We start from the raw sequence: 27,474 nt of genomic DNA, 5'->3' as shown, positions 1-27,474 counted from the left end.
CTTTGGCGGGCCTGGAGGCGCTGACGCGAAGGGCTCCCTTTGAGAGGACAGGAAGGAAACTCTCGAGAAAAAATGTAAGTTTCTTGAACTTTTCTTGCGGGGCGGGAAAAATGGGAGGTGGGTCTCCCGCGCTTGTGCCGCCGTCTTCTTCCCTGCGGCTGCACCGAGGGGGCGGCCGAGCCAGAGGCTTCATGGCGGCGGGCGGGAGACCACCTTTGGGGAGGGGGGCCGGGGTCTCTCCCGCTCTCAGGGCGCGAGTCTCGCTCAACCGCCTCGGGCTGCGAGGTGGGCAGTTTCTGTCCCGCTTCAGTTTCAAAGCTGGGATTTCACTTCCAGGTTCTTTGCGCCAAAAGTAACTGATCCCGGGGCGAACACCCTGAGCTCCCAAATGACAGATTCGCCCTCAGAAGATCCCCACTTTTCGGGGACACCCACCTCCTCTCCCAGGCCAATTTCTACCTAGTCTACTGAATCTGAAGATATTTTAATACTGTAATACGTTTCTTCACCTTGGCCCCCAATCTGAGCCTTCTATTATTTTGGGTCTGTTTGTTTTTTTAATTTAGTGTTTAGAAAACACTGTGAACGTAATAAGCTTTGCCCAAATTATTTTGGGGTTTGAAGAGGACCCGAAAGCTTTTCTTACTTTCTTTATTTTTAGGTGGGAGATGATGTAAGGTGCTGACCCTCTTGTGCAACTCTCAATTTTACAGATGGAGGTTAACTGCTTAACGCTAAAAGATCTGATCAGCTCGAGACATGGAAAAAGGGATTTTATAGATGAAGATGGGGAAAGTGCTCAAAAGGTAAGCAGGTGCCTAAACAGCCAGTTCAGTATTTTCAAATCTGCTCACGGCAGTCAGGCTTTGTTCTAAACTGTGTTCTCATTTATTAAAATCATGGTTCCAGTTACAGATAGGTAGCCGTGTTGGTCTGCCATAGTCAAAATAAAAAAATTCCTTCCAGTAGCACCTTAAAGACCAACTAAGTTAGTTCTTGGTATGAGCTTTCGTGTGCATGCACACTTCTTCAGATACACTTAGTTGGTCTTTAAGGTGCTACTGGAAGGAATTTTTTTATTTTGATTAAAATCATGGTGGAACTTACAATGTTTCAAAGTAGTAAAACCTACCTGTAATGTCCAACTCAAAAAAAACCAAACCATTTTAAGTATGATTATAGTTAGCTCCATTAAATTTAAAAATAAAATTGTAACAATATACATATTTAATCACTCTTTCAGTTGGGCACTTCTCTCTGAAACTTGCAAAAGATCTTTCCCTTGGTTCTAATTTCGCAGAAAGCCAGTTTCTCCACCCTGCCCTTTAAAGGAAATGAGGAGTCATTTTTTCTATTAATGAGATTTCGTTCAAGACATTTGCCATATGGGCACGGGATTATGGACAATCCTGTCATTCCTGATTGGATGTTTGTGGCAGACTCTTATACCTGTGAAAGGGTTGAAGCTGATGCAGTACTGTATCCTACTAGTGCTCTCACTGAGCAAAATGGATCAATATCTGGTTTCAGATATGAAACAGTAAACCTGAAGAGGTGCTCCTGATTAAACAGAAAGCACAGCAAGAAAAATCTCTCCAGTGTCAAGTGTTTTTACTTTAATGCAGTGGTCTGGATTTGAATGGAGCAGCGGCATTATGGGAGGGGTACTTAACCCTTTATCTTCCAACCATTCTGAAGCTGCCGTTAACCAAATGAGAGGAGTGATATTCTCCGCCGCAGCTTCAGAGATGAGCTTTCCTTCCAGGAAAGGGCTGTTCCATTCAAACTGGGACACACACACTTGGCAGTTGCATTAAAGCAAAAACAGAATACATCAAGAGATCTCCTGTATCAATGAGGCGTACAAGTCAATGTAATGGATTGGTTTCTCCTGAGATGCTACATTCTTTTTTTTTTTTTATAAAATTTTTATTGGGTTTTCACATTTTATATAGACAAAGACAAAAACACGAAAAACATAAAAACAAACAAACAGAAAAATAAAACAACAAACATATATAGTTTCCAAAAAAAACTTATTTTCTAACCCTGGTCATTGACTTCCCCCCACCCCCTCCCTTGCATCCCTATTCCCAAATTTGTATCAGCAAATTGGCATTTCCTTATCCATCTTAATATTAGTCCTTTATATATATAAAAAAAGCAAAATTAAATTTATTCTAAGTTGGACCTCAGTTCCCTTCCAACGATTTCCCATTTTGTCTTAAATAATAATCTTGTTAGCTAAATCCCATGGTCTTAAGTGTTGTTGAAACTAGATTCTTCCCTCCCTCCCTTCCCCGGTTTGTGTCCCTTCCAAAAACATGTCCAAAATAGCAATTATTAGCCCGGATTCCTTACGTCCGAGGCTCTCAAATCTCTTTCAGTCCCTCTCCGCCGGCCTAGTTGGCAATCCTTTATGTCGGTCTTCACGTCTCGAAAGAGTTCTTTCACAGTCAGTCCAAAATCTCTTCCCATATTTGCAAGCAACTGCTGAGGAATTTCCACAAGGCATGAATTTTGAACATAATCAAAGTCAGAGTCTATGTGGAGGCCCCAATTATATTTCTTTATTTTAAATTCCTTGATTTCATAGATTCCCAGGGCCTCCACTTTCATCTTCTGGATCTTTCGTAGATTTGTAGTAGGTTCAGTCCAATAGTCTCCTTGTTTATATTCCACAGATGTCAGCTTCTGGACAATATTTTCCCATTTCAGTTCTTCTCTTTCTTGTTTTGTCTTCTCCTCTTCTTTGGTTATCATTTCCGGCTCAGCTGTGGATTCTTTCTCAGCCAGGTTCTCATTACATTGAACAGAACTACTTGTTTCAAGATTCAAGGTCATCAATTGTTCACTCATAGCCGTAGTCTGCTCTTGTAAGATTCCAACCAAATAAAACATCCTTTCGATTTCTCCCAGTATCTTTCCATCCACAGCCATTGTAATTCCACAGAATTCCCTCTAGAGGGAATCTGGTTACTTAGTATTCTTTTCCCCAACAGTCCTCTGTCTTGTTATTGTTTCTTTATTTCCAACAATTTTAGATCAATTGTAACTCTTTTTAATCCAGAGGTAACTTAGGTAGCAATTTTCCACTATTAACAGTCCGTTTGACAGCTTTGACAGCTGTCAAACTCTGCACTTCTTAAACCAGCTCCAAAGCAGGACGCTCCCGGGCCCGGGAGGGGGGGTTGTTTACAACAGAACATAAAACATCCAACACTCCTCTCTCCTGCTCAAAATTTCCAAATCTTGGAAGTTACTGTCTTTTTTAAAAACTCACCCTTTACAGGGTAGGCACTCCAGCTTAGTTCTTTTTTCGTTGCTCTAGATCTTCTGCAAGGTAGGGGGTGCGGACTTCCTTTTAGCACATCCCCCGATCGTCTCAAATTCAGTGGATAAATTTCTTAAAAACCAAGTCCAAATTACTCACGGGTTGTTTTTTTCAGCCGAATTTCAAGGAAGGAAGTCAGCGCTCTCCGGTCATGGCTCGCGGCTTCGCTCAGCAGAGGTAGCGATGGACTCTCAGTGCCGCGCCACCCCCCGTATCCCCTCCGCAGCCTTTAAAAAGGCTCTTCGCGAATCAGGGGGGGCGTTTAAGGCACCCGCCGAGTCTTCAGTCCGCAGGCATTCCGCGCCTGCGGTTTTAAGGGTCCCCGTGTCGCCGGCACGGCAAAGACCCGTCCCCTGCTGAGCCGATTCCCTCCGGAGCTCGGAGGGAATCCGCCATTCCCAGATCGCGTCAACCCCGGAAGTCTCCTGTTTCTCCTGAGATGCTACATTCTATGCTGACTGGAACCTCACATTATAGATTTTATCTAAGGGGGGAAGCACAACCTTCACCTCAAAATAGCACTTTTTAATCTGCAAAAGCAATGACTAGCTACTAGTGGAACAATAGGCCTGGAAATTTACAAGCAATGTGTGTGTAAAAGTGAAGAAGCCAGAAGAAAGCTCAATTAAGTATACAAATAATCTGTTGCTCTCTGATTCAATAGTTTTTTAAAAAATGCTTGTCTCAGTTTGCTGCCATTGTAGGTATTAATCAGTTCAAGTTCTGCAATCACTTTTGGCTCTTTTGACATTGTTGGTTATCTACAGTAGATCTCTAACACTAGCTAACCAAACAGGCAATGCAAGTCTATATGACTGTTGACTGCTGTGGTTATATTCCCACCAGAAAAGCTAGATAGATGTCCTAGTGAGAGCAGAACAATTGTTTTTCAGCCTTGTAAAGTTTCCAAAAGCAGGAGGTTTAAGTAAGAAACATGATACTGGTACAGCAGTGTGCATTGACATGACCATATTGGTAAGATGTATTAAATCTGAAGTAGCAGAAAACTAAGGTGTCTTGCAGGAGAAACGCAGTACGAAAGAAAACTCAATTTGGCCCTCACAAAGTGAGTTCTATAGGATGGCATAAGCAGACTAAAATTTGGGCCACAGCTGAGAGGGAATTCTGTGGCTTCATTTGCATGTCGCAGTAAGCCAGACTCTGGTTTATTGGGACCTTGCAGCCCCAGTCTATTTTACTCCTGAGCTCAGCCAAGGTTGGCTTAGCATGTCATGATACCTGGGTCCATGGTTATGCTCTTCCTCACTACAACTTGTGTTTAGTGAGAAGAGACCCTAACTACAAGCCGGGGTTTGAATGACACCATACAGCACATGGTTAGTGAAGAGGGAGCTGAAACATGAACCTGCATTTGTGTGCGATGCTAAGTCAGACTTTGCAGGCAAAGTGACTTGCGGGCTTTCCCAGGAGCCCACTTGCATGGAACCTTTACCACAGTGTGTGAACGAGGCCTGCGTCTCTGGCATTTAAGTCAAGCAAAATATGCAATAGACCAGATTAGTGAGTCTGTTAAATCCCTGCCAAATGAACTTAATCACTGGTTAAAGAATACATGAGTCAGTATGACGTATCACACAGAACAGGGATGAGATACTTGTTCAATAGACAGTTTTCTTCAGAGATTTGTACAATCATACCTTGGCAATTCCCACGGATAGAAATGTATAGTTTCAATGTGAAATTTTCTCCAAGTGCATTCATCAACTTAGCAACTGTTTTTAACCCAGTTAATTTGATCTTAATTGAGATTTTTTTGTATTTTTGTTATCCCTTCCAGAAAAGAGTGAAAGCATTGCACAATTTAAAAACTGTTTTTTCCCCAGCATTTTCAGTGTCAGTAACCAATATAAGATTTCAGAATGTACAGAAGTAATTTCCATAGGTTCTGTCATGTTCTTCTGTGACTAAGAAATAGTATCCTGGACATAGCTGTCAACATTTCCCTTTTTTAAATGGAAATCCCCTTATTCTGAATAGGATTCCTCGCAAGAAAAGGGAAAAGTTGACAGCTATGATCCTGGGTAGGTTTATGAAAATGTCAAGGGCCTATGCTGGTGAATGGCTTCCACAGCGTTCTATGAACAGGGTAAATAGGCTTAAATTTGACACAACTGGACTCTCCCCACATATTGTGGTCATCAGTCTGGGACAAAAAGTTGTGTGTGTGTGTCCCCCCCCCGGGTTGTTTCAGTCCACTTTTCATCCATTTACATGAAGGGCGTTTAATCCTATGGCAAAAATTAAATCGCTAATCTTAGGAACAATGATAACCTTGAGCATTGTTCCCTGACCATAAAACTGTATTTTGGTCTTTGCTACTGGACTGACAGGTATTTAGCTCAGGCACAATATGTTTGAACAAAATGCCTGCCATTGTATTGGGTGAAGCGTGTTTAGAGGGAGGGCCTGTGTGGCTGTGTGATAACTTGCTCTTAAAAGATCCTAGCACCTCAGGGTAGTGTCCGTTGGTGGGGGCTGGGATGTGAGGGGGGTCACAGATATTTATTTCATTTATTTTTATTTAACAAAATTTACATACTGCTTGGGTGTAATAGAGCCTCTAAGTGGCTTACATGAAATATTAAAATTTACAATTAAAAACATTTTAAAATGATAGAAAAATTAACAGTACAAGAGACTGAAACACCCCAACTTCTACATGTTGGGATGGACCTGCCTAAACAAAACCTGTTTTGAGCAGGTCCCGAAAAGAGCCAGCAGAGGTTCTTGTCTGCTGTCAGTAGGCAGGGAGTTCTAATATGCAGGTATTAAAATATCACTTTCTTTCAGTTGTGGAATAATAATATGTGGCAGCTGTAATGGTGCCAGTTCCCCAGACTGAAGCAGTTGAGTGGGCATGTAGGAAGTAAAATATAGTCGTACCTCGGAAGTCGAATGGAATCCGTTTTGGAACTCCGTTCCACCTCCGAAACATTGGACTTCCAAAATGCAGCTTCTGATTGGCTGCAGGAAGCTCATTCAGCCAATCAGAAGCCATGGAAGCCCCATTGGATGTTCGGCTTCTAAAAGAACGTTCAAAAACTGGAACACTCATGTCCGGTTTTCGATTGTTCCGGAGCCGAAACGTACGAGCTCCGGGGCATTCGAGAACTGAGGTACAACTTTAGTTCTTCTAAAGTGCATTGCTTTATTTCCCTGCCTATATGGCTAAGGTAAAGCAATGCACTGGATATAAACTTGTCTCCTTCCTTTGAGACACAAGGGTCTGGGATGAGGTTCCCTCTCAACTCCATCCTAAATTTTAGCCTGTGTACCTTTCCCTGTAGATCTCTATGGGAGCCATTTGTAACTAAGCAGGCCACTGTTTCTTGGTACGATTGGACCACAGCATTGATTGGCTGCTTCTCTGCCTTCCAGTTATCTCCAAAGCTATCTTTTCTTTCTAATAGGAAAACATATTTGATCGACCCAGAATGACCCCAAAGACTCCCATGAAAAATGAACCCATTGATTTGTCAAAGCAAAAAACCTGTACCCCCGAGAGAAGTCCAATTACACCTGTTAAGCTGACGGATAGGCCCCTGGCAGATCCATGGACCCCCACAGCTAACCTAAAGATGCTTATTAGTGCTGCTAGCCCTGACATGCGGGACAGAGAAAAGAAGAAGGAGCTCTTCAGGCCAATTGAGAACAATGAATTTAATGACGCTTTTCCCGATTCCTTGCAGGTAAGAGAGACTTTCCACAGCACATTTGTTTTGAATTAGTCATTTATTATCTGTTTAAACTAAATAATATTTCATTTGTAGCTGTCTCGGCACCTTCTTCGTTTATCTGATTTGTGGACAGCTCTCCTAAATTGCTCTGATTTGACTTTTCGCAGCCATTTCTGCTCACATAACCAAAGTGCCACTTCCTTTGCTGTCTCTTCACCTGCCATTTTGAGCTGTACTGTCACATATTACTTCCTCTGCACAGTTGCTTCACGGGGCCACCAGCATGGAAGATTTAGAGAATGTGAACTTTCCTTAGAAACAAGAATGCATGGGGGAGCAGGCAGACTCTTTGTGCTTTCCAAGTGACACGAGCAAGATACTTAATTTTCTAAACCTTCCCCCCTCCCCAAAATATCACTGCCGTTACAAATATATTGCACAATAAATGACTACCAGCTGTTGTGTCACTGGAATCATGAATTTAAAAGATGTAATTCTGTATACATAAAATATATGAAAAAAATTCTACTCTTTTCCTGTTTTTCAGAAATCCTCATATCAACGAGTTGACCCCTCCCTGGTTCAAAGGGCGGGGCATAGGTAGTAGATTGGGATCCACTGGTGAATCTCTAGGTAGTTTGCAGCAGAGCAGTGATTTCTGGCTCCCACTTGTTTTACAAAAGCAGCAACAATGTTTTTTAAAAAAATTATTTTATTTATATACCGCCCTTCATCAAACGCTCCCAGGGTGGTGTGCAACATTAAACATACTTTATGGAGCATAATAATAAATAACAGCATTCAGCATAATAATAAAACAATCAACATGACAGCCCATACAACTTTCCCCTCTGAAATTAGGCTGCCGAAATGAAGAAAGCTCATTAGCATGAGTTTGAGCTTGGTTTTTGTACTGAAAAGGGATTCCTTGGCTCACTGTGTGTCTTTTACACCATGCTGCTTGGTACATCCTCAGGTTCCAGCAGCAGGAGCCAGAGGAGCAGTGTGGGTGGGGCACTGGCTGCTGCCCCAACCTGCCCACGCCGTGTGTTTCTGCTGCTTACGGAGAATGAGAGGGGCGAGGTGCAGGGAGCTCTGGGTGGTAGCAGAGCCAATACACTTGCTGCTGCACACACGCCACCCTGAGCGCCTTGGATCTCCCTCAGTGAGCCCCTGCGAATTGCAGCATTGGGAAGTCAGGGTAGCAATGTGGCCCCACCCTGCTGGCTGCTGCTGGGTTCTAATAAATAGCAAAGGAGGTCCAGTGAGCCTTAAGCTACCCATTTGTGGTTTAAAGTACACTCCGATCCAGCTGCTGTATTGTGCCTCTGGTGAACTTCTCCAAATAATGCTGGCTGCTCCCTGTTCGAAGCATGATTACTTGTACTCACTGGCCATATTAATCTTGCTCCCCTTGGATAAAATCAGCAGTTCCTGTTTAGGAACACTTTCTGCAAATTCTTTAAAATACAAAGACCAAAATCTGCCCCCACCATGCAACAAAAAATATAGTGCTACCTAAGGCAGCCGAAATCTTCCTGAGAATGGTCACTCCCAGAACCAATCTAGTGAGAACCGCTTTCATACATTATTGCTTAAAATACAACTTCAGGTGGTGGGGGAATGTAAGCTGCAGTTTCTTTCAGCATTTGAGGCTGTTTTAACAAATGTTCCTTTTAAGGACTACTTGTTGCTCTGCAATAGCCCTCAAAGTTATTTACTGGAGCCGTTCCAGCATCTTTTAAGATTTCTCTTAGGTGCAGAGGCCAATTAAACTCACTATAGTGTAAGAGGCTTCAGAAGTTTTCTTTTGTGGTATGAAACCTGGCCTTCGGGGTTGCTAAAGATCTTTCTCTCAAAATTGCCCTCTTTCTTCTGCATCCAGTTTTCCTTGTGTTGTGCCTTTGGAGCTGTAAGCCTGCAGGCAGCAGAAGGGCTACAGCTCAGTGGAAGAGCATTTGCTTGGCATACAGAAGCATCTACAGGTAGGGATGGGAATGTCCCTTCTGAAACACTGGAGAGCTGCTGCCAGTCAGTGTGGGCAAAAGCTAGATGGACCAGCTACTTGGCTCAGTAAAAGGCAGCTTCCTATGCCCCTAGGCCAATTGCTTTTAATTGGTATGGGGTGCTTCGTGAAGTTTAAATGCTCTACCCCTCTAGAGATAGGTGGAAAGGCTCCCGATCAAAACTAATATGCAGTGTTGCTCATTACGTTCAACACCAGACCAGTTTTATCCTTGTTGTCATGCAAACCACCACATTTCCAGTACTGTTCTGCTTGTCAGAGGAGCTACCAGTGTCCAAGACCTGTCCGCCATGCTGCTGTCTTGGCCCAATGGTCAGGGAAGATGGGAGTTGTAGTCAAGCAACATCTGGAGGTTACTTGGCTATCCTTCATCTACAACTCCACTTTCTAGACTTGCTTAAGAAGAGTTTGGATTTGATATCCCGCTTTATCACTACCCGAAGGAGTCTCAAAGCGGCTAACATTCTCCTTTCCCTTCCTCCCCCACAACAAACACTCTGTGAGGTGAGTGGGGCTGAGAGACTTCAAAGAAGTGTGACTGGCCCAAGGTCACCCAGCAGCTGCATGTGGAGGAGCGGAGACACGAACCCGGTTCACCAGATTACGAGTCCACCGTGCTTAACCACTACACCACACTGGCTCTTATGCATGTATTTCATTTTCCAGCTGAAAGGCCAGGTCTTACGTATTAAAAATACAACATGTATTGCTTGTGCCGTGCCATATAGCAAAGTGTTATTTAAAAAACCAGCCAACTACAACCCATTTTTTTTGTTTCTAGTGTGGCACCGTAGATGATGGAACAGTGGATGAATATGAAAAGCAGAGACCCAGCAGAAAGCAGAAAAGCTTAGGGCTGCTGTGCCAAAAGTTCTTAGCTCGCTACCCCAGTTATCCTTTATCAGCAGAAAAAACAACAATTTCTTTGGACGAAGTGGCTTCTAGTCTTGGTATGTATGCAAGGAAGCAATACTGACTGCAGGAATGAATGCTCCGGTTGAACTAGATAGTAGCCCCTTTAAGGCAAGCAGTTCTCCTTACAAACCCCATTTAAATTAACTATCCTCTCGTGAAATTTCCCATGCATTTCAGTGGTGTTTCCATGGGAGAAGGTACCGGGGGGGGGGGCAGTTGGCATAAAAACTCAATGACTGAAACTGAAAATATTCCCTGATGCTACTTATCAATTATCTGAAACAGGATATTTAATATATACAGCACCATGTTTCTTATTGGATGTAAACCCGAGGCGCAAAATCAGATGGACCCAAATATGTTTTATTTAACTAGATTTGGGCTGCAGCATTCTATGCATTTCTTGTTGTGAGCTGCCCTGAAAATTCTGTGGCCTATAAATTACATTAATTAATAAATGGCCTGCACACAAGTATTTGGAAGAGCACATTTCTTCCAAGAATTGTAACTGCTAAGCAAATGGTTTCAGGACTGAAATAGAAAACTGCTTTGGGGGCAGAAGTTGCTCAGTTCAACTCCTGTAATTTCGAGTTAAAAGGAGCAGGTTGCAGATAATAGGGAAGACCTCTGTTGGAGAGCTTGGATAGCCACTGGTAGTCACAAGAGGCAACACTGGGATATCATGTATAAGGCAAAGCAGCTTTTTAAATGTTCCAGTAAGAGTAAAGCAGTATTGAGCTCAATAGTCTGATCTGGCACAGAAGGAAGCTTCACATAAATATGTATAAAGTTATTTTTCATCTTTCTATTTGCATAGCATATTTTCTTAAAATAGTTTTTGACATGGTGTTGTTAGGGCAGATTTGTGTAGCCTTTTGCTAAAGGAAGTTTAATGGAAGATGTAATGAGATGTGACAGCGTCGAGAAATATTGAGCAGGGCATTAAGTCACTTTCACTATAGGCTCACTGCCCCAGATCTGCTGCTGAAAGGGGGGGGGGCACCTCTCCACTTCCACTTGAGCACCATTTTCATAGTTCCCTAAACTCCAATTAATAGTGTCATCTGTGGCTTAGCCTGTGAGTGATGATGCAGGGACACTGCTTGGTCCCAGCTGTAAATCTTCACCTGGAGCATGAATAACGGGTGGATGACTCTACCACAAGTTTGCGGTACCATGCCCTTTCCCAGGTGAATTACAAGCCTTGTGGAAGTGGATGTTAACATTGTAATTCAAGGGAGCTCTACATCACAGCAACAACTCAACTACACCCAGAGTCCAACAGTTTCAAATCTTCTGCCTGTCCATCCTAGAATAGTAGTAATAAATACTTGAAGGAGGTGGGGGGCAACTGTGTTTTAATACAAAGTAGGCGCTGTGGGTTAAACGACAGAGCCTAGGACTTGCCGATCAAAAAGTCGGCAGTTCGAATCCCCGCAACAGGGTGAGCTCCCCGTTGCTCGGTCCCTGCTCCTGACAACCTAGCAGTTCAAAAGCACATCAAAGTGCAAGTAGATGCACTTCCGGAGGGAAGGTAAATGGCGTTTCCATGCGCTGCTCTGGTTTGCCAGAAGCGGCTTAGTCATGCTGGCCACATGACCCGGAAGCTGTACACTGGCTCCCTCGGCCAATAAAGCGAGATGAGCGCCGCAACCCCAGATTCGGCCACGACTCAATCTAATGGTCAGGGGTCCCTTTACCTTTGCCTTCTCTTGCCCCATCAGCATACTGCTGCACTGCTGTCCACTCTGAATAACCCTAAAGAGCAGCCAATGTAGTACCCATCAGATCTTACAGACTACAAGTCCAATCATCCCAGAACATAGGCTGTGTTGTCTGGGGGTGGTGTATGCTATAGCCCATAACATCTGGAGGGTACCACATTGGCTACCGCCAGAATAACTTGCTTTCTCTCTGAGGACTTGACTGCAGTTTACAGTTTAGTAGCATTTCTTCTGTTAACGGGGATAATTTATGGATGTTGCCATGCAAATTTAAGGATCGTTGCGTAGATTTTAATGCTGTAACAAGCGCCACAAAGCCACATGCTGTTTTTGACTAAGTAACTATACATTATTTACTCTTTTATTGGGGGTGGGGGAGAGACAGAGATTCTAACTACATGAAGATTTCCTATCACCGCCACACTAATTCCTCAGAAGGCGGTCTTATTAGGAACTCTGGTACTTTTGCTTGTCCCTTAAGCAGTGGCAAAGGCCGCTTAGTTTAACACTGGGATGGTAGTCAGCAACCTGTTCTCTCTTGTTCTGCATGACAAACTAATAACTGCCTAATTGATATTTTAAATTAAATTAAATGTCTAGGTATAGACAATCATGAGTTACTTCGCACATAAAGCTTTTCATTCCGGGATTGGCTTTTTCAAATGATAACGAGAGTGTCTAGACATGAAAGGATGATGTAGGGATTGACTATTCATGTAGCACTTCTCAAGCTGAATGCTTCCACCTTGAGGCACCCAAACGAAGATAAATCATTTTAACAGAAGTAGCTATGTAGGCTACTAGCCATATTGTGAATAAGCCGTAAAAGCCCTCCTAAAGGATACCTCTGAGCCAAAGGACCTAGACAGGTTACTTTGAACACACAGCCCTATGCAGGCCTGCTCAGAAGCGGTATCTGGGGTGCCTCCCTCAAAAACAAGTTGCTGAGGCTGAGGGGAGACAATATGCTTGGGAACTGTTTTTAAGCCAGAGACACCATATTAACCCTCTGGTGTTACCTAACACACACACACACACACACACACACACACACACACCAGGCCAGGCCAGGCAGACCATGAGACATCGCTGTGATGCAAATGCTTCAGCTAGAATTAAGTGAAAGTCTCTATGACTTGTATAATATGGAAAGTAGCCCCGAAGAGACCAGTTTTCTCCTGTTATGTAACTTTACAGCACATCTCTAACGAGCCACTGAAAAGTTTTGCTCTTTTGACAGCTGTTGTGTCTATATCTTGTCTGGTTGCTAAACAGTAGAACACGAGTCCATAATTTTGTTCCTTGTTTTGGAAGGAGAATACTGTACCAGCGTGACTTGTCTTGTAATGTGCCCGGGAAAGGGAGTTTTGTTTTGTTTGGTGTATTTTGCGATGTTTTGCTATTATTCTCTTTGTCTTGCTTTTCGTTCCACGTCTAGGGGTTGAGCGTAGACGAATTTATGACATAGTGAATGTCTTGGAGTCTCTTGATCTCGTTAGCCGAGTAGCTAAGAATCAGTACTGTTGGCACGGTCGTCACAGCTTGAGTCAAACGCTCAAAAACCTCCAGGAAATAGGAGAGCTGCAGAAATATGAAGAACTTATGGCTTCTTTCCAGCATAAAGAGCTAGACCTTGACTGTAAATTTGGAGAACACAAAAAAGAGACTTTTCTAGATTTCCAAGACCGGCAGTTGCTTGACTTCTCGGAGACAGATTGTCCGTCTGGTAAGTTAGCAAAGGCTACTGGCAAAATAAGAGAGAGGTCCTTACCATCATCAACATGTGACAGGTGTTCGATTTTTATTTTTGAAGTAAATTACTGCATTGAAACATGATTGTATCTTTTGGGGGGACAAGACTTCTTTTCTTCCAAGTGGTGGAACTATATCAGGGTCAGCTCTTGCGTCATTCCCATCTCTTGTCGCCCCAAACGCTGCCCTGATATTGCAGTTAATAATAATAATAATAATAATAATAATAATAATAATAATAATAATAATAATATATTCATACCCCGCCCATCTGGCTGGGTCTCCTCAGCCACTCTGGGCAGCTCCCAACAGAATATTAAAAACACAATAAAACATCAAACATTAAAAACTTCCCTAAACTGGGATGCCTTCAGGTGTCTTCTAAAAGTCTGATAGTTGTTTATTTCCTTGACATCTCGTGGGAGGGCATTCTACAGGGTGGGTGCCACTACCGAGAAGGCCCTCTGCCTGGTTCCCTGTAACTTCGCTTCTCACAGTGAGGGAACCACCAGAAGGCCCTCAGTACTGGACCTCAGTGTCCGGGCAGAACGATGGAGATGGAGACGCTCCTTCAGGTATACAAGGCCAAGGCCAGTTATAAATGGTGCTATGTAAATGCTTTTATAAATAGATGAAATAAATCAACCTACATATCCTTTTTCTTCTGGTGCTTCTAACTTCTGGTTTCACTCTTCTTTGCTCCTATATTATACACAGAATAAAATCCACAGAATGTCCTGCTTTCCACACACTCCTTCAAGATACTTTGCTATGACCTTCCTTCTTTCCTTAAGAGAGTTAAAGTGCAACTGCCCATCTGCTATAGGCAATTATTTTCTGCTCATTAAAAAAAAACCTGCTTCCCAACAAGGAAATGTTTTTCTTTTTTTCTACTTGAGAAGCCTTCAAAACGCTTTCTTGGCTGTGATAGATGTAGCATGCTGAGACTTGGGTTGTGTTTGTAATACAGCGTCTGCAAACAGCAGAAAGGACAAGTCGTTGAGGATTATGAGCCAAAAATTTGTCATGCTGTTCCTCGTCTCCAAGACCAAGATAGTTACTCTCGACATAGCAGCGAAAATATTGATAGAAGAAAGCCAGGATACAGCAGATCACAGCAAGTTTAAAAGTAAGATTGTTTCTGGGATGAATTATCATTTAGTCACTGCAGAGAATAACAGTCATACTGACATCACAAGGGAACATACTTGGTCTTTCAGATTTTTTTAGGGGGTTGGGCTTCATATGGAACACGATGGCTCTGCATCATGTCATGTAGGTGATACAGGAGCCTAGTGCAAACCTTAGCCTGTGCAGGATGCAAAGTGTGTGCATGCCTGTACACGAATATTAAATGATTACTTGGCCACTGTGCACTGAAAACAGATTTTTAAAACTGAACGATAAAATGATCCCCTGTGGTCCTGCCTAAAATGAAAACAGCACACAAAGCTCTGAAACGAAATTTATTATCCTAGATTGGGTTATGAATGTATTTTAAAGAGGCTGCAATCCTGCTGGATTAAAATCAATTCATTGATTTATGTAGGACCAGGGTTTGAACTCAAGGACTATAATATAAAACAATTAGTTTTATGTTTTTTTTCCTTATTGAATATGGCATATTCATGTTCCAGATATAAATCTTTATGCATAGTAATTTTGCTAGGACATTCATCCACCAGTCAAGAGTAAGAGTTCAGACCACATCCACCCACCCCAAATACCTAAAATACATTATATTTTTTGTACCCAGTCCTCATGATTTTACTTCTGGGTTCTCTGGTAGCAGATCTTCAGCCTAGTTAGTTACATCTTAATGTAACGTAATGCATTTGTTCAATAATTAAACTTGTTTTCTTTTAGCAAAGGTACGGCGATTGTACGATATTGCCAATGTGCTGACAAGCCTTGGGCTCATTGAGAAAGTGCATGTGACAGAGGAAAGAGGTCGCAAGCCAGCCTTCAAATGGATTGGGCCGGTGGAGTTCACTGGAGACAATGGTAATATTCTTTATATTATGTCATTATCTCTTCTTATGCATTTCTTACAGCCTTAACAGCACCAAACCGCCTCAGGTTGGCTCAAATGGTTTCTCGTATTTTTGTAAAGGAGACTCGAGTAATGTGAAGAATAGAAAGCCCAACCCTTAACATTGCAAGGGCGCCATTCAAGGGGCCACAGTAGGCATCTTCCGATTATAGCTGTTCCACTTCACCTGCGAAGTGTCTTGCTTTGTCAATGGAACTGGGTTATTGCCCAAGTGATGCTCCCGGGCTTCTTCATGTTGAGCTTAGCTTGCGGGTCATCCTTTGGCGAGCTGATTTTAACGAAGAATGCATCTGTTTAGGTGGCATAAAGATGGAGATTCCGACCTGTGCTGCTTTGACGAAAGCGAAAGGGGCGGCACGTGTCCCCCACCAAGCCTGTTCCAATAGGAAAGAGCGGCTCTCGCGACATGCTTCTTTTGGCACTGCTCAGCCTTCCGAAGTGGCCAAGAGGAAAGCCAGCTCAGAACCCAGCAGCCCACGCAGGGGAAAACAAGGTAACTTGGGGAGGGCTTGTGCTCCTCCAACCCCCCCCCCCCCCAGCTCTGCTAACAAGCTCCCAGCTAACAGCCGTGCATCTGTGCATCTCTTTTCGGCTAAAGCAGCTCCCTTTCCACAAGCTTAAACTTAGAGCGCGCTCCTTTTGTTAGAATTTGGCACAGGCAGATTAAAGCCCTTTAAATGGAAAGAGAACATATTATTTTATGGTTGCTGGTAAGATGGAGCTGGCTGGAACAATCCTGTTTATAGTACTTTCACACTTCAGCACTGTCAGGCTTTATAACGTGATTTGAAGGTTTTACTAGAATGGCAATTGGCCCATCTCTGCCTGGTACACGGCGCCCAGCTCAGAAAGCACTGTGTTACCTTGGCCTATGGAACAATAGAATTGTAGAGTTGCCTCTCTCCAACTGCAAACAAACTGTGCTTGAGTGTAAGTTGGAGGTATCGGGGCTGAGCTATAGAATACTTTTAAAAAATCAATCTGATTTCCAAGCCACCATTTTCACTGGGGGGTCCATAAATTCCTGGGATAGGAAGGAGGAAACAGTTTCTGCAATTCCACTGAACCTCAGAGACACTTGGAGGGTACAGCTTCAAGAACAATCCTACACAGGGGGGCCCTCCCAGCTCAAAAGAAATGTGTATCTATATTGTGATGTTCTTCAAGGCCTCTTCAAGGATCTCTGAAGTGCAGCACAATTGCGGGAACTCTGGGCTCAAGAGAAGGGCTGGGCTAGACCTGGGATAGCTCAGTTGGTAGAGAATGAGACTCTTAACCTCAGGATCATGGGGCTGAACACCACATTGGGCAAAAGATTCCTGCATTGCAGGGGGTTGGATGAGATAACCCTCATGGTCCCTTCCAACTCCACAATTCTATGATTCTTTGATTATGTATCATGCTTACTTTGGAAGAGGAGCTCAATGTGAATGTGCTAAAGAGCTATGGTGTGTGTGGGAAGATGATCGTTCTCACAGTCATACGCATTCCCAAGCTCAGCAGCGAGTGGGGAAGCATCCTGGCAACCAGATGTTTTAGCTGTCAACGATGACCAGCCAAAATTTGTGGACACCTGTATTTTCATATAGGCTAGAGAAGGGACCTGCAGTGTCCAGCCTACTGCAAATTACTTTGAGGGTGACAGTCATCTGAAATCTGATGTCAAGTGATTGAAACTTCAGGTTGTGACGTCAAAGGAAGAACTGGGAGTGTAGCGAAGAATGCTCTCAATACTTTCATTGCAGCCCCATATGAGACAGAGCCTAGAAAATGCATAATTACCAGATCCTAGATACGTGGTCCCTGAAACAGTACTCATCAACGGTGTTGCCTGTCTTCCTAAGTTCATGTCTCTCTGTGAATTTTAGTTGTTTCTCAAGAGAAGACATGATTGGGTGTTTGCATGGCTGTTTCTCATACGGTACAAACATAACCACCCGTTGGTAATTAATTCAGCGTTCTGCTTTTCCTTCATTCTTCAGATGACTGCTGCTCCAAAATGATAAATCTAGCATCTGTTTGCTGCCAGAAGATGGAAGATGACGCAAGGTATGTTGTGGACTTTAAAGCTTGATACTCTGCAAAAGCTTTGGTCTGCATTAAAATGAGCTTCAGTCTTCCAAGTTTAGCTGTTGTGCAACATCCATATGTTATGAGAACAGGCCACGGTTCAGTAACAGTTTGTGCCTTTGCATGTTTCACGAAGAGTTTCATGGGGTACAGCAGCTGCTCCAGTTGGATTGCTCATTAGACTTGAACAAATTTTGGCTTTGCACAAGGTGCAGCACACAGAATAAAGTGAACTAAGGGTGTGATGTTTCCTTGATAGTTGTGAAAATATGCATCCCACTAAGTGAAGTAAATAACTAACGTTTTAGCAAAGGTAGACATTTTGAAGCTCTCTAATTTGAAGCTTTGGTTGCACTAAAATATAATGAATGGCACCTCCGAAAATTATCTGTGCTACCATGGAGAGACTGAATGACAAATCTAAAGAGGAAGCTGGATTTAAATAAAGCTTGTGTTACCCAGTGGCCATTTTATCCTAATAACGCAGGTGTTCTAATATTGCGATGGATTAAACCCAAGGATGTGGTCCTTAATGTGAATTTAAAGTTGAGTAAAATGTGTATGGCACCATCTTAAACTTAAACACAGCAGAGACAGCTTGCTGAGAATCTTGTTTGGCCTCCAGTGCTCATTTCATAAGGCAAATAAAAATTCCTGAAATGAGTACTCATCATTGTGAGTGTTGTCATGAATAACACTGATCAGCTAGCACCTTGGCCACACAGCTCTTTATAGAGTGTCAGTTCTCCTATTCTTTTACAAGTTTAGCATAAATTTTAAATCCCTTTTACACAGAAAATTGCTCATGTAATAACATGGTGACTTATCACATAATGTTCTAGTTAGTGTCTAAATCTAGGTGAAGCCATCAAAAAGGGTGGCAATGGCGGTAGGAGGGTTTTTTGTTTTTTTATTCGGCACTGCCATTTTGTGACAGAGCAGATTGTTTATTTTAATTTGTTTTTCATTGAAACACTTATATCTGGCCCTTCTGGTGTGAAGGCCTTCAGTGCACGTCAGAAAATTGCAACAAGCCTTCCTCAGGCCTAATCTTGTTCACTGGATTTTCCTATCCTAAACTGGAATAAATAGACACATGCATGCAAACCTTTTGGTGATTTAGTTCTTTCCTAAGCCAGTAGAATAAATCAGATTTTTCTTAGTAGAGCAAGAATAGTGTGTCCTGTGGTTCTAGACTAACTTATCTCTCCTTTTGTCTTTATAGCAAAGGTCTCGAAGCGGCAGGAAACCTGGGCATCATTCCCCAGTTCTCTGTTCTCCCTGGAGACTCAGACTATTGTCTTAACACCTTTCCTCCCCTCTCCTCAAATGCAAGCTCAGACACGTCACAGCCGTCTCTGCCAAATGGGATAAATGACCAAGGATTATCGGCTTCCAAGTTAGAGGCTGGCAAAACCACTGTGCTCTCCAACCAACCTTTTGTTTACTTGCCATCTCCCTCTCTGTACATGCTGTGTGGCAGTCTTCATGAGAGTCTCTCGAGGGGAAGTCCTCCAGAAAAGGGAAATTGGGACCTCAAGGGCCAGGCTTCACCCTGCCCATCAGAAGGGGCCGAGTCTCCAGTTAAAGGTCAGAAGCGGAGTTCCCAATGGCGTGTTCCTCCCACTGAAGAGGAACCGACGGCAAAAAGGCAGAGTCTGGAGCAGAGTGATGGTCCCATTTCACTGGTGGTATCTAAGGTAAGAGAAATGCATTGGACCAATATCCAGGTTTTGATTGCAGCAGGAGAAATGGAAGGTTGTACTGAAATGACCCTTAGACGAAGGTTGCAGGTTCAGTCCCTATATGGGACAGCTGCGTATTCCTGCATTGAAGGAATCTCTTCCTTAGGGTCGCTTCCAACTCCATGATTCTGTGTGCAATCCCTCTAGTATTGGAAAAGGAAAGCAAATAAACGAAACGTCTCCTAGAGTTTGAAGAAGTCAAAATGCCATTCGGCCCCCACCATTTGCTCAGAAGCACTGGTCCAACATCACCTCTGCAATGTGCCACATGCCATGAAAATAAGCCTAGATGAGTCATTCCAGTGAATCAAATCAGACATTGTAGCAGAAGGATTCCTTAATGAGTGGATTTGGATGCAAAATCGCTCCCAAGTTATCAGTCAGACTGAGCAAGGGCAAAATGCTATCACTAAGTCATTGCCCACCCAGCTTCCTATTCCAGATTGTAGCAGTCCTTGCTGTATCTCATTCAGAAACAAATAATTGGTTCTTACTACTTTGTCATTTTTTTGCCAGTTGCATGAATTAACTCCTGCCAGTTCTGCATTGGAAATCAAAGCTTCATTTCGTTTTTGGGTTTGGTGGGTAGGGGAGGACCCTAATAAAAAAAGCTATTTTATGATAAATTTATCCCTTGATCAACTATTTTTAACCTTTCAAAGCTAGACATAATTTGTGCTGGGGTCCTAGTCCCATAATAGAGCTGCACCTCTTTTGTTTTGCATTCCTTTAATGAAATGAACTGTGCTTTTGTTTTTCTTAGAAGAACGCCAAGCCAACAGATGCAGAATCTGCCTCAGATCGTAACTGCAGTCCCATTGGCCAACTTCAGTCCGAAGCAGGGGTGCCTGCTGCTATAGAAGCTGCTAAATCTTTGGAAACTTGGGAGCAAGAAAAGCCATTTAGGAATAAGTGTTCGAAAGAAAATGCAAAGGAAAATGAACAGGCCTCTCAAGAAAATGGCAAGCAGTCCTTCTTGCCACAGTATCTCTATGTGCAGCCTGCAGCTGGTAAGGCTACTCTTGGGAACTAGGTACTGATGTAGCATCTAGCCAGAACATACTTTAAACTAGGTGCATGCAAAACGCTGGCCGATTACTAGGTAGGGAGGTGGAATTTCCAAATCTAAATCCTTTCACTGTTACCTATCCCCTTTGTTGTAGCATAACTTGCCCCAAGTCTGGGATGGTATGGAGAAGTCACACTATCTGTCTACTAGATCATCCCTACTTCGTAAAGCTTAGCAGAAGCTGTCCAGATTTTTTTATTTTTCAAGCCTAACACTCATGCCCTGTAGAAAAGTAGTGGGCAAGGTAGTGCCCCAGGTGCTGTGCCCCCCAACTCTCATCCCCCCCCCAGCTGCTATGGCCAGTAGTTTGTCAACGTAATCTACAGCAGAGCTGGAGAACCTGTAGCCCATGAACAAACCTTGGCCCTTTCTCAAGAGAAAAGGATATACAGTGGGTGGAATTCAATGTCTCATTTCCCCAGTATTTTGGTCTGGAGGTTCTCAACACACACACACACACACACACACACACACACACACACACGAGTCAGTCCAGTTACTGTCTCATCTAACTGCAAATGTCTGCCTCTGTTCTTCCCTCTGTTTAGGACTGAATGGGTTTAATTTCCTGTTTCCTGCCAACCAAGCTCCTGGCCCCGTCAACCTGTCTTCAAGCCGTTTGCCTTCGCTTAACGTTCCCTGTATGATGGTTCCATCTACGGCCTTGGCACCGTTCCCTCTCATCTATTCCCCGGCAGTCACAAGCCAACTTTCTTCCGCTCCTGCCGGCTCCTTCTCAAATGTCACGTGCATGAATTTCAGAATGCCTGGCCTGGCACCTACAACACCTGTTTTCATTGGGACCCCAGCAGCAGTCGTCACTCCAAATTCATCACATCTACCAACCCTGGAGCCGCACCAGCAGATTCAGCCAGCTGTACACCTGAGCCCTGTTCTTGGGTCTGCCTGCGGCTCCGTTAAAGCAGACTCTCCGGTTTGCATGGGGCACCCAGTCACCCTCCTGAAATTCCAGCAGGTGAGAATGCAAATATAGGGTGTGAATGAAGCTCAGATTGGGAGCGCGTAAAATGCATCTGTTTAAACCAAATCACCTTATGTTTCAAAACTCTGGCGCTTTTGTGGCAGCTGAAGATCATAAAATTGCTAAACGTTTTATTTTATTATTTTGTAAACAGCAGTTCCTATTTATGAAATCAGCCAGGTGCTTATTTATAAATGAAGCTAGGATTTAGGATTCTCCTCCGCTTACTTGCACACGGCAAAGTCACTCATCTTTATAATAAGCTCCAGCACATATATGGACTTACCACCTACGCAGGTTTTATGTATTTATTGTATTTCTATCCCATCTTTTTCTCCAAGTTGCTCAAGATTTTCCCCTTCTTTCTTTCATCTCCACAACTCTGCAAGGTGGCTTAGGCTGTGACTGGCCCGAGGCCACCCATTGAGTTTCAGGGCTGAGTGTGGATTCGGTCTCTGGTCTCCCAAGTCTTAATCTGACACTAACCCCTAGACCACAGTAACTCTCTTGTTGATTTCAGTAAAGAAATTCCTTATATTGAGTGTCACCCAATCAGGAACCATGCAACTAGGGCGAATTAATGCAATCCTATACAACTGAGTGCATGCTTAAAAGTTAAGCACTCTTGTTTTAATGTTAAACACCATCATTCTCTGGAACTCTTGTGAGTGGAGTCCAGCTTTGTTTTTTGACTGGAGCCTCTTAAAGGCTGGGATAATTAGATATTTGGGTAAGTGCTGCTAATACAGGGGTTGTCCTGAACCGTTCATAGTGGCATACATTCATTCATTCATTCATACTAGATTTGAATGGTTTCTGTTCTATGTGGTGGTCAAATTCAAATAGGCTGAGGGACAAACTTCCTTACACCCATGGTTTTCCCACCAAAACAAATCAACAGTTTTAATGGGGGAAGAGACTGGTTATAAGACCATGGCTATCATCTAGAAATTGCTCGCTCCATTCAACCTCAACCTGCAACTCATTTTAGTGATTGCAGAGGCAGGGAACCTCAAAATGATGCTGAACTCTTTACAGCCTCAGCCGGAATAGCCAAGGGTCAGAGATTATGAGAGTTGTAACCTCGCAGTATCTAAAGGGCCACAGGTTCCCCCCACCTCTGAGCTAGATGAATTGGATTTGAAAGAGAACGGCTACTGAATTGCTTTTGTCTCTCCCTACAAATAGTCTTCTGCAGCCCCGCTGACTCCTAAGAACATGCATTCCACACCCCAAGAAGTGTTCTTCAAGACCCCCGGCAGCCTTGAAGACCCTGCGGCATGGCGGAAAAGCGAAGGCAACCAGAGCAGAACGGCAAGCTCTGTTCAAAGAAGATTAGAGATCTCCAGCAACAGCTCTGACTAATCCTGCTCACAGCAGAGGTGTGGGCAGCTTAGGATGCAGAGCCTTAAACTTCTTTTACAGAAATAATCAGTTATTACATAAAAAGGAGAGAAGAGGTTTTAAAAACAGGCACGCTTGCCCACTGTGCATTTGCCAACTACGCTGTTGACGTTCTTCCTCGTGAATCACCCCAGCTGTGGAAATATTAATACCCGTTAAAATCTGAATTATGTGCATGCTGATACAAGGGAGCATCAGGTTCTCTTTGGGAAGTTTATGAAATCGTATTAGTGATCAGTTATGTGAGCAGGTTTACCAGGGTCTGTTCCGAAGTCCAAAACTGGGGGAAGCTGGCTAGCACTTATATAGGGGAGATGCTCTTTTACAAACGCGCTATCCTGCTTAAGTATGCAGGATAGGCCAAGGGAGACCTCTGAGTAAAAGAAAAAGTGTAGGAGCCGGTGCTTCTTTGCTACAACATTGAAGTATTGCAACTTCAGAAAAACAGACTTTTGTGGAGTACTTGAATGTTATTGATGTACAGTTTCCCCTGCACTTGTTAAAAGCGGAGACATCTGATAACTTACAGTAGGAGTGAATGTATTCATGTGAAATACTTTAAGACCAAAACAACTGTGAAGTTTAAAATATTTCAGTGGGGTTTGTATTAGTGAACTTCGTAGTTTCTCTGTGTCCTTGTTTTCTGCACAAAACGTACCAGCTAATTAGCAATTGACACAAAGGCCTGTCCCCAACACGATAGGGGGTGTAATAGGTTGCTTCAAGAATAAGGAGTCTCTGAAGTGTGTATGGTAGAAATTCATCCCTAGTTTAAATATACAGTGGTACCTTGGGTCTCGAACTTAATCCGTTCCGGGAGTCCCTTCGACTCACGAAACCGTTCGAAAACCAAGCTGCGGCTTCTGATTGGCTGCAGGAGCTTCTGGCAGTCAAGCGGAAGCTGCGTCGGACGTTCAGCTTCCAAAAAAAGTTCGCAAAGCGGAACACTTACTTTCAGGTTTGCGGCATTTGGGAGCCAATTTGTTCAGGAGCCAAGCTGTTTGTGAACCAAGGTACCACTGTAGTGTAATTCTATACTTATCTACTTGGAAATATGCCCCATTGAATAGAATGGGGTTTACTGCCAGGTAAGTGTAAAGGATTGCAGTGACAATCCCATATACAGTGGTTCCTCGGTTTCCAAGCATCTCGGAAGCCAAATGTTTCTGAAGCCGAACAGCGAAAACCCAGAAGTAATTGCTTCTGTTTTTGATGCACCTTGGAAGTCGAATGGCTTCCGCTACATTTTCTTTCTTTTTTTCTCCATTGGCTTTGCTGACCGCCCTTTGTGCCTCGGTTGTCTAACGTTTCAGAAGTCGGAACAGTCTTCCGGAACGGATTACATTCGACAACCAAGGTACCATTGTGTTTTTCTTATTGAGCCAAGGTTCAATATATGGCAAAGCATGTTCTGTAATTCTGCCACTAGCTCTGAAAGCTTGAAAGACATTGTCGTTAGTTGGGCAGATTTGCCTATAATGTGGACTTGTATGAATTACACAATAACAGGTCTAGTTTTCATCAAGATAATCCTTTGAGCACGGTATTTATGGCATGGGTGGCTGCTGAGGAAAGATTGGATTTATGACAGAAAGAAATAGAGGATCTGTATCCCGGCATGGAAATAGAAAAATTAGGGAGTGATCAGTGAAAGGGTTGCATTAATTTATGGGCCACTCATCATTTACTTACGCTATAGAAAGGAAACAAGTCAGTTTAGAGTCTGCTGCTGGAAATGGGTTAACTTTTTACAAATTAACTGGGCAGTGCATACTTTCGCATTTATTTCACCAGTTTCATAGACTAACGTGACACTCATTGCTGATTTTAAAAGAAAATTCATCATGATATTTTTCATTTTTAAATCAAGTAAACAGATAGTGTGGCTGGCTTTTTTTTTTTTTAACCTAGGGATGACTTTGTAGCCATGATGAACGTTTCTTGAGGTCAGAAAAGTTTTCTGAACTTTCATTTCACCAGGTTTAAGAAAGAACAATGGTTTTGTGTGACAAGATATTTTGGTTCATTTAGTTTTGAATAATGAATGTGTTATGAAAATTAAGTAATTAATTTTAGAGCTGCAAAGTAATTTGGGAATATTGTATTTTTATGTTAGAATAGACCAATAACAGCCTTACAAGGAGTGTAGTGCAACTTAATGTTTCTTAAATCTCTTTAGTTCAATCACAATAGGAGATTGAAGAACATGAAGGAAGAGGACCTTAAAACAAAACTTTTTACACTACAGAATTTTCACGTTTTTGTGACTTTTACCCAGTGCATTGTTTTATTCCCCCACATTCAAGTTTTCCCACATGAAGTGTAATCTGTTTAGTAACAACTGTTGCCAAGCATAATTGCGGCAGGTGCCTGATTTACTGGTGTACAGTGGTGCCTTGCAAGACGGTAATAATCCGTTCCGCGAGTCTCTTCGTCTAGCGGTTTTTTCGTCTTGCGAAGCAACCCTATTAGCGGATTAGCGGCTATTAAAGGCTTAGCGGCTAAAAGGCTATTAGCGGATTAGCGGCTTAGAAAAGGGGGGAGCGGGGGAAAATCGGAACACTCGGAAGACGTTTTCGTCTTGCGAAGCAAGCCCATAGGGAAATTCGTCTTGTGAAGCAGCTCAAAAACGGAAAACCCTTTCGTCTAGCGGGTTTTCCGTCTTGCGAGGCATTCGTCTTGCGGGGCACCACTGTACTCAAGTCTGTACCTCTTTTGCTCAAAGGATACTGTTTCTCTTAACAGAAAGATAGCTGATGTGCCTGCTCTTAATTAGTAATCCCTCTTCCATATGCATTACATGTGGCAATAAAGGGGTGGTTCTCAGCAATTAACGCCGATGAAAAACTCTTGATTCCAAAACATTAAAAGACAGTATGTCTTGTTTTTTCATGATCAATAGAACTATACGTTCAGTAACCAATACAGTAGTACCTCGGAAGTCGAACACCATGTGACTTGAAGGTTTTGGCTCCCGAGCGCCGCAAACCTGGAAGTGAATGTTCCCGTTGGTGAACGTTCTTTGGAACCCAAACGTCCAACATTGGTTCTGCAACTTCTGGGTTGCAGAAGCTGTGCCTTGGTTTCCGAATGTTTTGGACTTCCGGAACGGATTCCGTTCGACTTCCGAGGTACGACTGTACTTGCTTTCTTGGGCATATTTTAGCTGTGTTGGTGACAGCATAGGAAGTGGAGGGGAGAGGTGAAGTGATTGTTTGAACATCCAGCATCACAGAACTACCAGGGCAAAAAAGCTATCTGTAGGGCATGAACATCTGCAAACTGCTGCCACTTTATCCCTAGGCTGGAAGTTTAAGACTGTAGCTGCGCTAGGCTTGCCGCTACCTCTGTCAGCTGTATTTGCAAGCAAGGTGTGGGGAGGAGAGTGAAGTTAAAGATACTCGGGTTGCCTGAACTGGAGAATCGGCTAGATTCAAATTTTCTGTGCACCAGTATGAAGTGAGACCTGTTGCATATAGCTAGCCAGAGGGGAATCAGATTTGGTGGCAGCCAAAGCGGTGGTGTGAACAGGCCAAGGTTTGCTTCTGGGGCCGACCTTCTTACTATTAAAAGACTGGTTGTAAACAGAAGCAAGTGTGAAACTGCAGCTTTTGGTGGTGAAAGCAGGAGCTTGCAGGTCTGGTGACCCAGAATGTGGTGTTTTGTCTTAGGACTCCTGTTTCACAGAACCTGTGGCAAAACTGCTTCAGCAGAGGCAAGCATTCATTTGCACTGATGCAAGTGCTCATGCACTGACTTGTGCAGGATTTCAGGGCTTGTGAAAAACCTTAACTCTGGTACTATGGCACTAACCCATTTGCAGGGGGGAGAGTGTGTGTATAACTTAATACTTGAATAATATAATATACCACGTTTACATATCTCAGTTCCTTTTGTAAAAGGTGCTATTTCTGTATTTAAAAAGCTGTATTGTTTTTGATAATGTAAAGCTGCTTCATGTTTATAACATTGCACTGCTAGTTTCTTATCTTCGTATTAACGTCCCAATTGCTTGTGGGTCTTCACTGGTTAGAAATTGCTCTCTGCCTGTCTTAGGTTCTTTGCTACACTCTGCATTCAAAACTATTAAGAGCACACACTATTTGAACGGGGGAGGGGGGCATATTTTTATACTTAAATTAGATAACTCCTAATCTTTGTAAAATAATAAACATAAAGCCAAAAGTAAAAGGGACTGCTTCTTTTTGTTTCTTGCAAAACCGCCAGCCACCATGTATTTAATAATTCCTCAGCTCTGAACACAGTTGATCACAGCAATCCCATGCATCTCTTCCCTCTGATGGAGCCAAATGAGATGCAGTTCAACATGTCCATTATACGGGCTCCTGACATTTCTCCCCACCACAACCACTTTTTATTAAAAGCATCTTACATGGGCATCCACTTTGGGTTGCAGCTGCAGTAGAGGAGGGACATTTAGCCCCAGGCTATTTTATTGGCCTAAATTGTAAAGGTAAAGGGACCCCTGACTGTTAAGTCCAGTCGCAGACAACTGGGGTTGTGGTGCTCATCTAACTCTATAGGCCGAAGGAGCCGGCGTTTGTCTGTAGACAGCTTCCGGGTCATGTGGCCAGCATGACTAAGCCGCTTGTGGCAAAACCAGAGCAGCACACGGAAACACCATTTACCTTCCAGCCGGAGCGGTACCTATTTATCTACTTGCACTTTGACATGCTTTCGA

General features: G+C 43.2%; 1 protein-coding gene across 2 annotated transcripts; it reads left to right on the top strand.

The window, feature by feature from the left end:
- E2F7 (E2F transcription factor 7) lies at nucleotides 1-26,961 on the top strand. 2 transcript variants are annotated; one of them, XM_082240719.1, is made up of 15 exons: nucleotides 1-74; nucleotides 714-806; nucleotides 6,766-7,044; nucleotides 9,840-10,008; nucleotides 13,136-13,423; nucleotides 14,420-14,578; nucleotides 15,316-15,453; nucleotides 15,801-15,995; nucleotides 17,485-17,551; nucleotides 18,798-19,272; nucleotides 20,081-20,327; nucleotides 20,935-21,362; nucleotides 22,557-24,096; nucleotides 24,575-25,163; nucleotides 25,476-26,961. In XM_082240719.1, exons 2-13 carry the CDS (start codon nucleotides 714-716, stop codon nucleotides 22,731-22,733), a joined length of 2,715 nt encoding a protein of 904 aa, XP_082096845.1. In that variant the 5' UTR covers nucleotides 1-74; the 3' UTR covers nucleotides 22,734-24,096; nucleotides 24,575-25,163; nucleotides 25,476-26,961. The 2 variants fall into 2 exon arrangements, with proteins under 2 accessions (XP_082096845.1, XP_082096844.1); XM_082240718.1 differs by having other exon boundaries at nucleotides 22,557-25,163.
- Nucleotides 26,962-27,474: the final 513 nt, after the last annotated feature.

The sequence above is a fragment of the Podarcis vaucheri genome (genome assembly GCF_965113315.1).
Source record: "Podarcis vaucheri genome assembly, chromosome: 10".
NCBI classification, from domain to species: Eukaryota; Metazoa; Chordata; class Lepidosauria; order Squamata; family Lacertidae; genus Podarcis; species Podarcis vaucheri.
This window is presented reverse-complemented; position numbering and strand designations above follow the sequence as displayed.